The 12,455-nt window shown below is 42.1% G+C and overlaps 1 protein-coding gene across 4 annotated transcripts in view; it reads right to left on the reverse strand.

Annotated features, from left to right (window-relative positions):
* The window catches only part of ARID1B (AT-rich interaction domain 1B), a 410,478-nt gene that overhangs the window by 66,619 nt on the left and 331,404 nt on the right, over nucleotides 1–12,455 (reverse strand). For all 4 annotated transcript variants that reach the window (XM_082855803.1, XM_082855802.1, XM_082855805.1 and 1 more), the window contains one exon: nucleotides 6,639–6,818. In XM_082855803.1, coding sequence (XP_082711929.1) covers nucleotides 6,639–6,818 — 180 coding nt within the window. The remainder of the gene's footprint in view (nucleotides 1–6,638; nucleotides 6,819–12,455) is intronic.

Raw genomic sequence — 12,455 nt, forward strand, 5'->3', positions numbered from 1 at the left:
TAGAATTTGTCAAGGAATAGAAAGAAACTGTTCCAATATTAATGTAAGATAACTTTTCAATCAGTGAAATTCTTTTTATTATATGTTGCATCATATGCCTAATTTTACTTTCAAGATGCACAGATATTAAATTTATTTCTCAAACAAAGTATAAGAAAAAGTAAGTACTCACCTAAAAAATGTAAAATTGTATTATCTTAATTCAATAGCCAAATGTGGCATAAAACAGTAAAATCCCTACGGTAAGGAACGAAGGATTCTCAGTCACTGTCGTCACAGGTGCCTGAGCACCTGCGTCCTCCCTAGGCTCAGAGCCGCTGTGCCCTGTGCACACCCACAGACTGCATGGGAACGGCGGCCCCTGGAGGGAGAGCTCTGATCTGCTTCACCTGACGGCAGGTGCAGGAAGCCTTCTGAAAGGACCCGTGGTACCAACTCTTAAAGATTTGAAAACCGGTCATTTCTTTTCAAACAAACATTTGAAAAACATGGCAGAGCTGTGAGCCTCAGGAAAAGGCACCTTGCTAAGATGTAAAGTAAAGCTGCACGTCCACATCTTGCGTTTCTACACTGCCATCCACAATTGTCATGATCCAGGCCTGTGGTACAAGTCCACCGGATGACCACGCCCCGCGAGGTGCTTAGTCATTCAGTGAGGGGAGGGGATGCTGGCACTCTGTGTGCTGTTGATTTCAATAAGCAAACGTAAAATAATTAGCTTCACACTAGTCAAAATCAGTGTTGCTTTATGTTTTTCCTTTTTCTTTCTTAAAGTTGATTGGTACTTTGTTTTCCTTACTTCTTCCCTAATTCCCAGGTCTTGATAAAATCACGATGATTATAAGTCTGCTAAGAAAAATTCATGCTTAAACCTTTTAACTTGAAGGCTAAATTTGAGCATCAAAAGAACATGGCATTAACCACCTTTTGCTGTAAAATGATCTACTACAATCTGTTTTTGCTACTGTGGGCAAGATAAAGATTTAGAATTTTTTAACAAAGCCGTATAGAATATGGAATTAATACTTTTGCCTAGCAATGTCCATTTAACCATAAAATAAAGGTAACAGGAAGCAGTGAACATATCAAGTATATTACAAACTGTTTTAAAAAACAAAAAATGAGTGAAACCGAAGGGGGAGTGATCTGCACAGAAACCAGCCTTTGGAAAAAGCCAAAGAAGAAGATCTCCAATTTGCAGCACTGTCCAGGGAGAAAACATGAATCCATGTGGCAGACACATCTCACTTCTGTAGAAGAGAGGCTGAATCTAGTTTAATTTGAGAGTAAGAGCAGAGACTGAAATCTTGGGTCACGGTGACACCAAGGTTGCCATGGGCCTGTAAGGCATTCTTCAAGTAGCCAGTGGGCTGCCAACTGGTAACATTTATATGTTGTTCCTCTGAACTGGAACAGCTGTAAGATTATTAATGTGCAATTCACTATTTTGGAACTGCATTCATTTCAACTAGGTATCGTTTGAAGTTTGCCTTTGCTGAATCTGTGAGAAACATTTTAATGAAAGAAGGAGAAGGAAGAGTTCTGATGGCATCTTATTTATTTTAGAGAAAAACACGTTAAACCCTTCTGAAAAGCCTCTTTGACCAAGTAATTTAGGAATAAAACGTTCTTCAGACTCACCTACTCAGAAGTTCCCTGCTTCCTAAGACACACTATACAAATTAAGGCATAAAACCAAGGCTGAGCCAGTGTACAACGTGTGTAGCTGTAAGGGGTGGCCCAGACACTAACATACAAGGGAGTGATAAGTGGAGGGGAATCTAGGCTCAGAATCCCTGTTAGTTGCCCAAGGTAATACTCCTAATTCCTTGCAAAACTAAGGCTAGACCCTCACTTCTTGCAATTAGTGACAAACATGCCAAAAATACTTGTGGACAGTCTGTGACAGACACTGTTCTAGAGAACACACAAACAAGACAGTGTCTGTCCTTAGGAAATAGAAAGGCTGTGAAGATGAAATTGATTTCCGCTCCCTTTTTCCCATACAAAGGCATTTACTAATAATTAACATGTCAATTACATGATTGCTTTCTATTTATTAGAGCAAGTCTCTATGGCCCTTCCTACCGCAAACCGTTTGTAAGGGTAGTTATTTTACACGTGCCTGCTTGAAGGTAGGAAAGTACTATTTCATCAAGTATACTGCAATTAAACACTTTTACACATTTAGATTGGCTTCATCCCATTAGGGTATTTTATTTTTTTTATTATTTTTTTATTTTTTGCGGTACGCGGGCCTCTCGCTGTTGTGGCCTCTCCCGTTGTGGAGCACAGGCTGTGGAGCACAGACTCCGGACGCGCAGGCTCAGCAGCCATGGCTCACGGGCCCAGCCGCTCCGCGGCACGTGGGATCCTCCCGGACCGGGGCACAAACCCGTGTACCCTGCATCGGCAGGCGGACTCCCAACCACTGCGCCACCAGGGAAGCCCCCCATTAGGGTATTTTGATATTTGTCCAAAACTGACTGGGTGTTTCCTGTTACCGGCGCTCAAGGTCGCCTTTTGTATGGGAGGGGGCATCGCGGCCTCGATGATGGCCTAGCAGCTGCTGGGAGACCGTGGAGGAGCCAACGCACTTCGGGGCGAGGAAAGCCACCGCTCTTCGGCGCATCCTTTCCGGAGGTGCTTTGGGGCCTCGGGGATTCCGTGGGTGCAGAGAGAGGGCCGGCCGGGTGGCCGAGCCGCGGGTAGAAAATGCCGGCGGCGGCGCCTTTGTCACCCAGCCCTGCGGAGGAGCTCAAAATAGCAGCGTCGAGAAAATGCGGCGCAGAGAGAAACGCGAGCCAACGGGGGAAGCCCCGTTAGTACGTTTAATAATTCAGATTTTACAGTATCATACACACTTCTAAAACTTTCTTCTTAATAGTTATGTTTTTCCTTAATCTCTAGTATTTCTGATGTATTTCCACGCCTGCATTCCCCAAATGTTCCTTTGCTCCTTGAAGGCCAGTGGTTTGCCTTTTGCTTCCTTCTGTCTCCGCTCACTGAAGGAACGGCAGGGAAGGGGTACATCTCAGGCCTGGGAAGCGACGCACCAGTGGCTCTGTGAGCGGCGTCTGAAGTCTCCCTCCGTGTGAACCCTGGCTCTGCCCTTAACAGCTGTGCGACTGTGCGTAAATTACTTAACCTGCTCCTTTGCAAAATGAGATAACGTCAAGGGCTTCCTGTTAATTAATAAAAATGGGAAAGTATGTCTGAAGTTGAATCCTGGCGTCCCACCGTGTGCCCGGGGCAAAGGTGTGTATGTGGTGCACGCCTCAGTCTCTTGCTCTGTCAAGTGGAGTAATAACAGTACCTATAACACAGCATGTTGTGAGGATTAAATGAGTTAATATATGAAGAACACCGAGACCAGGACCCAGTAGTGTTTAATAAACGTTGCTGGTTGTTACTAATAATTTTGAAGGAGCTGCTCCTGACAGCAAAAAGGTTATAGCAAAAAGAGACTGTAAAATATTTTCCCCTGAGATCTCTTAAAAACGAAACCAGCCCAGAAGAAAGCCATCTAGTTAGTACCAGACATAGAAGATGTGGACTGATGACCCTGTGGGTCGCTGCACAAGCCATTCTTTCCAGACATCAAAACGTGTAACGCGAAGATGTAAGTTGAATATTTTACTAATAATTTGAGTAGTTAATTAAGAGAGAGAGAAAAAAATACTGCATTCGGGTCTCTATTTAAAATGATCAACCAGGAGAAATGTAAAGGTAAGAACATTTACTGAACTGAGTGACGCAGGTCACAAGCGTAATTTCCTGTCATTCAGTGTTTGCCGAGGAGAGGATAATGCAAGGAGGAACGCAAACAATTCTGATTTGCACACAGAGCACTGGGACACTGACTGGCAGCCCACAGCACTGGGAGCCAGTCGAGGAACCCAGGAGGGGACACGCATCATGGTGGAATGTGCTAGAATGTGCTAGAGATGCCTCTTGGAAGGAGAACATTGCCGAGAGCACAGATGTGCAGGCACTTTTTTTCAAAGTTAGAAAGTGCTGTGTATGGAAATTATCAGCCTTATTTTCAATTGTCTCTAATGTCAACCTAAACTCAGCATTTATGCCTTAAAAAAAAAACCCCAAACAAAAACCTTCTTGTCTACATAACCAAAATGTTACGCAGTGGATCCAGTGGGCCGCGTTAACATAAAAGGCCCTGGAGTTGAAGCAAAATTTAGACTCAGAATATGAGAAGTAGAAGCAACTTCCAAGGTAACACCGTCTAATTTTCCCATTTTCTATAGGAAAAGTAAATCCCAGAGAGTAAGCAACTTTGCAAGGGCACACAAGTTTGGGTGAGAACCCTCACAGGTGCAGTGTTCCTAAATCAGGAATCTTGGGACTTCCCTGGTGGTCCTCTGGTTAAGAATCCACCTCCCTAAAGCAGGGGCGGTGGGTTCGATCCCTGGTTGGGGAACTAAGATCCCACGTGTCGCAGGGCAACTAAGCCAGCACGCTGCAACTACTGAGCCTGTGCTCTAGAGCCCACACGCCACAAGTAGAGAGAAGCCTGCGCAGTGCAACGAAGAGCCCGTGCGTGCCACAACGCAGATCCTGTGTGCTGCAACTAAGACCCAATGCAGCCCAATAAATTAAAAAAAAAGAATCTTAACATTCAACGATTCCAAAAAACTGAGGGTTTTTTTTCAGAAAATAAATCCACTCTATAGAAATTACCTTTTGTGTTATTACCTAACTCCTAAAGCATTAAGTGTTTTCACAGCCGTTCACAAAAGACTCATCAGATAGTCCAAGGCTCCACTTCCCCTTATTTGAGAGCAGCAGAGGACGAGACTTCAAGAGTGAATTATTAAGAGTAGAGAAACCAGTTTTGAAGATTACAGGAAGCCCTAGTGAGTGGCAGTGGTTAAATCCCAGGCTTCCAGCCACCCCTAATTCTGAGAATAAGGTCCTGACCTCCAGGATTCTCCAGTTACATTCTGAACAGAAGTCCATATTCTTCTGTGCGTATCACAACTTATAAACTGCCTTTCCAACCTTCACTAAAGTTTTCTTCCTTTCCTGATAGCCGAAGCCCCCCAGTTTTGAAGATAGCCACTGAGTGGGTGCAGCGGGCAAGCAGGCGCTTTCCCAGCTAGTGACACGTCCTGCCTTAGCTCAGCAACAAACTACCACATGTCACAACTACCTGGGGCTGATGGGGAACTGGGAAGACACTGTCAACTGGGACCTTAAACTCCTAGAGCTTACTGGAATTCACAACACGGAACTCCATTTATGATACGGTGCGAAGGGAATCAAGCAAAACCCACGTCTGTATCCACCCTGACTACGTGCACATGGACAGAGGCAGGAAGGGGCCATGGAAAAATTTTGTTTTGGGTGTTTTAATATCGTTTTCCCGACAACAGAAATAGCTGGAATGTAAAATGACAGAGCAGCATAAGGCAAGGCGATGGTGCTACACTGATAGCATTGAAGGTGCTTAAAATCCTCCCGAAAGAGATCTTCAGAAAATAAGACAATTTTCAAACCGTGAAGCAAGGAAAGCTCTTCTGAGAAACACCTGGTAAAAAGCCGAGAAGGTGCCTGGCCTCCTCAAAGAATCGTCCGCCTGCCAGGCACTTATTTGATGGCCGGAGAAGCTCAAAGGTCCTCAACGCAGCACGTTTTCCAGATGGACAGAAAAGCTCTCAGAAATATTAAGGCTTTATTAAGTCAGGGGAGCCGACTTTGTTGTGGAGGTAGCGAACATTTTACTACAGTTTCCTACCGGGCATTGTCTTCACTCAGAATATTCTGGTATTTTCAGAAATGAGGAAGCTCTGGGAATTGTGCCAGGTTAGCTCATTCTCTCTAAATTATCCATTAACGTCTAATTTAAAGAAACAAAATATAAAGAAGGTGCTAATTTCAAATGCCTTACTGCCAAAAGTGACTTAGAAAAAAAAAATATATATATATATATCAGGTTAAAAACCCTGATAAAAGGATTCTGCATGTGTAAGACAAAACAGACGTCAATGTCCAGGAAGGCAGAATGAAAATGGTGTATTTGGGGCAAGTTCCACTTATTTTTCTACTCTTTCCTTTTTGAAAGACATGTCCATTTCAGGCTTTGTCCTGCCTTCTAAGAGTAAAACTGGTAATGACTGTGAAAATCGGAACCATTATTTACCTGATAGAGCACTTTGGAGACAGATTAGATGAAGAGAGATGAGAGATTTCATCTGGAGACACATGAAATCCTTCTGAGTAGTGAGAATATTGTTACAAACATAATTACAGAGAGGGAGGGGACAAAGTTAGAATACAACATAATGAAATCTAGGTTTTAAATCAGAAACTTTTTCAGGACAAGCATTTAGAGCTACGTTGCAGAAACAGGCTTTACTCCTTCATTATTAACAGCACACGTATGAAGGGCACTTACCGCAGTATCTGATGCATGAATGCTTAATGAATAGTTGCTATAATTATTCTTCCCATCACTACGGGCAACTGAAGGACTGTGGGTTTGCATTAACCTCACAAATCTGTCAGGTAACAAATAACTGGATCTTAAAAGATGTTTATAATGTTAAGGTCTTGAAGGACTAACATATTAACAAAATTTCTACAACCTACTGCAGGGCATTTTGGAGAAACTTTTTTACCTTGTGGTCCATACTGGCTCATCTGTGGACCGTAAGTCCCACTTGAGTTACTCTGCTGAAAGCTACTGATTCCAGGATGCATCTGGCCTCCAGGAGAAGGATGAGGCGACATGGATGGTCCTGTCTGTTGAGGTCCATATTGAGACATCTGAGGGTTTCTTTGTGTGCCTGCCATAAAACCTAAGTGAGAAATAAATGGAAATATATAAATGCAGGTGACAAAAGTGAACATGGAATTGTGTCAAAGGTAGATGGGAGAAGACTGGTGCTGTGGGATTCCCCTAAAGAACATCTAAAGGCATCTCAAACCCAGTGTGGAGGACGTGAGAGGGCCCAGGGGGCTACCCTAGTCCTCACTCTGAGCTCTCACTAGAGTTCCTGGGAACCCAATGGACTGTGGACATGAACTAGGGAAGAGGAGAAGAGGGTGAACAGGCCAATAACCCTGACCTCTCCTAACCTCCATTCTTGCCTGGCGGGACATGTGCACGCCCCTCAGAGCCTCGGCTCACTCTCCGATCTCTGGGCCACGTGTCCCCGCTCACTCAAACATCCCACCGCTCTCTCAAGCCCAGGCCAGCACCCAGCTCTCCCCTGCACATAACCGTTTTTCTCCCCTCTGGTCTCCTGGGGCCACAATTGTTCACCGTGACTCCTATAGTCCTGCCGACTTACCACCTGATTCATACTACCCCTCGGGGGGAACTGCACACAAGTGGAGGGTCTGAAGTGTCCTCTGCTTTCCAAACAGACCCTGACTTCCTTCCAGTGTGCCACCCACGATTCCTTCCTCCCACCCCGATGTCCTACGGTGTGATGGATCCATTGGCACGTCTGTTGCCTCTACTTCCGAAATGTATCTTGGGTCACTCCTCTTCTCCATTTCCTCATCTACAAAAGCCAAGCTGCCCAGCTACCATCTTCTCTCCCACGACCAGACATGGTCATGGTCTGGCTCACCCCTCTCAGCCCTGCCCCGTTTTTGTGCCTTTTGGTTCACTTTCACAAAGCCGCCAGAATGACTTTTCAGGAATAAAAAAGGAAATCAGAGCGTATCTTCTCTGTATAACCATCCTGCCACCAGGCTTCTCATTAGACCTGGAATAAAATGCCCCCATCTGACTACGGTCTGTGGGCTCTTCTGTGGTCTGGGGTTGCCTTTCTCACTTTAAGCCCACTTCCTATCGTTTTCTCTCCTTCTCACTACCCTGAAGTCCACTGGCCTTCTCATGCTTCCTAGAAGATAACATCAAGCTCTTTCCCTTGATAGAGCCTACTCTCTCCCGTTGCCTCTTCCGAGAGCGTCCTACTGCCGGTTCCTTCCTGTCCTCCAGGTCCACCTTCCCTGACTGCCCTGGTGGCGCCACCCTTTCTCCTCACGTGCTTTTCGTAACATGTAATCATCTTACTTTATTTCTGACTCACTTAAGCTCTCTCTTCCCCACTAAAACATAAGCCCCACGAAGGCAAGGATCACGTGTGTGCGCTCTGCTGCATTCTCAGCGCCCAGCAGGGCGTCTGGCACGTAGTAGGTATCAAAAACTATGTGCTGAAAGAATGAGTATTAAACGCCTCCCGTACTCAGAGTGCTGAGCACAGCACAGTGGGTGCTTAGCAGGTAGTTGGACAAATGGATAAAGAAAATACACCTTTCAGTTGTGCAGGACTTTTCATAAAGTCAAGGTACGTCACCATCATCAGTAGTTCAGCCAAACGTAAGCAAGTACATAGAATGAACTGTGAAGACGCATTCAGACAAAGAATAGCCCAAATCAAGACAGGTAGCTAAGAAAAAGATAAATCATCCAACCAGAAAACTAACGAAGGGCAGTTTGAAAAAGAACCTCCCAGAACCCAGGAGTCAGAGTTGCTGAGAGTTCACAGGTGTCAGCTGAAGGCTTTAGTACAGGGTGAGTGCAGAGAGGGGGCAGGTTTCCACCTACTCCAGAGGAGAACTGAGAACAGTGGCTTGAGAAAGAGAGTCTCCTGAGGCAGCCGGAGGGGAAGATGATGCCTGCATCCAAGGTCAGCTTAAACTTAGGGGGTTAAACAGAGTAGGGCATTTACAAAGGCCATGGTTTACATTTCAGTAAGAAAAAGAAGAGATCTTCTAACACTGCTTCTGTCTAAAGAGATAGACATAAAATACAAGTACGTAGAGCTCTTCCTTATTATCCTATTTCATTTATTTATAAAGATAAAGTCATGTGAAATTGGGCTCAATTGGCGGCTCCCAGATACAAATCATCATAGAAAATGTTTGCTTTTTCAAATCTGAAAACAAACAGAAATCAGAGTGCTAAAATTACTATAAATGATTGCATCTTAAGATGTAACATGAAATATTTATCTAAGCCTGACTATAAAATTCTCAAGAGTTTCATATAGAGTCCTGTTTAATAAAAAAAGTGTTTAAATTCCATACAGATTGTATACGTTTTTCTTCCTTTCTTTCTTTCGAGAATGGCTGCTTTCTTCTTCAATAGTTAAGGAAAATAATACATGTCCGTTTTTTAGCATTAAATTTCACTTCAACCAAGAAAGTGTCCACGCTGAAGGATTTAGAACTGCTGGTAACACAGCACATCCTTAAGTTACTGCTGCCTCTTGAACACTTACTATAAGCTTAGGGTTTGCTCAAATGACTTCTAAGAAGAATTCTTATCTGGGCAAGTTATTTATTTCTGACTCTTTACTCAGTCCTTAAAAATATGTATATATATGCCATGATCCACTTGAACTGTCTCACTCATCACTGGAATTTTGCAGAAAATCAAGTTTGTCAAAAGGCTCATAAAGAGGTAGAATGTTAAGCTAATCCAAATGGAATGTGTAGCAACATCAAATTCCAACAACAAGGTTCTGTGGAGTATGGAGCCCACCTCCTTCCACAGAAATTAAAATTGGAAAAGCTGTTTTGTTCTCTGTACGCTTTTGCAACGGCACCACTTACAAGAGGTTTCTGAAACCTTGTTTTATATTTTTGGTGAGACGCATCCCTTTCATGTATTCCCCAAGACAATGAAAGGAGGTGACATAATTTCACTGACTCTTTTCTGAACTACAAGCATCGAAAGGCAGTCAACTGGGAATAGAAGGCCTACATTATAGCTTTGTTTGTGTCGCTAGCTCAGAATCTGGTAGAGTAGACAGATATGTAAATAAATATACTGCAGTGTGTGAACTGATCAAAACTAGCTCTGTGACCTTAGGTGAATCATAATTTATCTGAGGCTCAGTTTCCTCACCTTAAAATGCAGATGAGGTTGCTGCAAGAACAACTGAGACAGCACATGAAGATGTTCTATAATCTGAAATGTATACACAAAAGGAAGACAGTATGATGATAACTTTCTGGTTTATAAACTGCCACGAGTATCTTTTAACTCCTGAATACCCCACGTATTCAGGTGTAGTTTCCAACTAGCATGAACAAGCTGGTTTTTATTTCTACATTTGTTTTTTTATTTAAATATGTGGGATCCACAGTACTCCAGTACTTGTGTAACTGTCTACAAATTCCAAAAGCTTAAAAAGAATACACCCCATCGCCTACCACTGAGTTCCCCTGGTCAAAGACAAATGGTTTTTTAATGTATCCTTCCAGGGATATTTTATAATTGGATTGTGTTAGATTGTGTATTCCTTTTATCATGAGTAAGGCTGAACATTTTGTTTTATAGCAGTTTTGACTCCTTTTCTACAACTATTTATATCATTTGCCCATTTTTCTGTTGGCCCCTCTACGTCTTGACTAGGGGAGCATTTCATCTTGCAGATTCAGCTGTTATTACCAAATAGCTGTACAGTTCACCAAAACTCTTGCACCTGCAATCCTATGAAAATCTGGTCCTTCAGTGTGATTAACACTGGCAAAGGCCATACGCAGTCTTAGCAGGAAAGCAATATGATCTGACCTGCATTCTCAAAAGCTAATTCTGCCATAATATGCAGCAAGAAGAAAGAACTGAAGGAGAGTAAGGCTAAAAGTTAGGAGACCGGTTAGGAGGTAGGTAAAGTGATCCATAATATATAGTCACAATGAAATGCCAGCAATAACCCTACTAAAAAGGCTTCCGTTATGGATATAACCATATTTTTAAGAGGTTATTGAATATCATCATAATCTAAACAAACTAATGAAAAATTAGAAGACAGAAGTTAATGAAAAAAGAAGTATTTCTACTTTTCATCCTAAAGATAGAGACCTGCATGTGCATTCTTTGTTTCCTCATCTATATAATAGGGACAACTGTATCTACCTCATAGGGTTGCTGCGGGGATTAAATGAGATGATACACGTAAAAAAATTTATAGTAGTGCCTGGCACACAGTGAACTTTCACTAATCACTAGCTATTACTATCATTATATATTCAAAAAAGGAAAGCAAGAGAGGCAGCATGCTGTGACAGCAAGGGAACTGACCAGGATGTCAGTCGAGGGCCTTCCACATTCGCTGTGCAGAATGCAGCAATTAACCAAGCCTCTTGGCCCTCAGTTTCCTCACCTGTTAAATGGTGAGAGGGAAGACATACGATATTTGTAACGGCACTTCTATCTCTAGTTCTCTATGATTCTGGCTTAAACTTTTTTTGTGTGAAAAATCTAATTCAGGTCTAAAATTTGCATGTATATTTATTTGTGGGATATTCTTCATTTTGTTTTATTTTAACCTTAATTTTGAATGAAATAAATACTAAAATGTTTCCAAATATCAAAGTTCAAACAATAATTTTCTATTTATGGTGACATATTTGATTGTATTTTGCTTCCTTTAGAAAGTTATAAAATGGCAGCTTGTAACACAGTTTATGAACAGAAAAACTGACAGCTGAGAGAATGAAGCTGTTTTTTTCTTTTTTTTAAAGTTGTGAAATTTTTCTAGTTATAAACCATCTGAGTTTAGAAAACCTGACTATCTAGTAAGGAAAATTTAGAAAGTATAAAGTGAATTTCCCATATATTATAAAAGTATGTTGAATTTCTAGATGTATTATGGAATTATATGCCCTAGGTAAATAATCTTACATGGAAAATTCAAACTTTGGAAAAAAGTACTAATTTAGATAATTATTATTTACATTATATAAAAGAACTTACTGAAATAAAAATCTTAGAAACTATATGAAAATGATTTGTACACTTCATCCATAAAATACATGCATAGAAGGCTTATATAAATGGATTTACTATTTTTGAGTCCTTCATTACATGTGTATGCAATCACGAACACTTGTACAACCAAACTCCAGATGAAGAGGCGCAGGCTCTATTCTGAGAGAGAAGGTAATGTAGTAATAGGACACACACACACACACACACACACACACACACACACACACACACACACACACACACGCACACACCATCTGTTTGAAATCACATGTGGGTTAGAGGCTGCCTCCACCATCCACTGTGTGGACTCACGGGTTCTCTTGTATGAAACAGTGAATGCACTTCCTGTCCTGGCTTCCAAGATCATTCTGAGAGTCAAATAAGAAAAACGTATGTGACTGTGCTTTTCTAAACTGAAACACACCATGAAAATGCTATACAAAGGCATTACTATTGCCTTTTTGGTGATGCTACAAGCTCTTCATTCACTGTGTGAGTTCTGATCTAAGCTATCATACTGGTAACTCAATCCACAATAATGATACACAAATCTTCTATCAGCATGCCCTAATTTTACTCTGGCATTCATGGAGCTGTGGTAAGAATAAGAGAGCATTAAAAAAAAAAAAAGTAAAAGATATGATCCTTGTCCTTGAAGAATTACCATTTAGTTGAGTAGAAAATAAAACCTGGGGACTTC

Source organism: Leucopleurus acutus (assembly GCF_964270905.1).
Source record: "Leucopleurus acutus genome assembly, chromosome: 15".
Classification (NCBI taxonomy): Eukaryota; Metazoa; Chordata; class Mammalia; order Artiodactyla; family Delphinidae; genus Leucopleurus; species Leucopleurus acutus.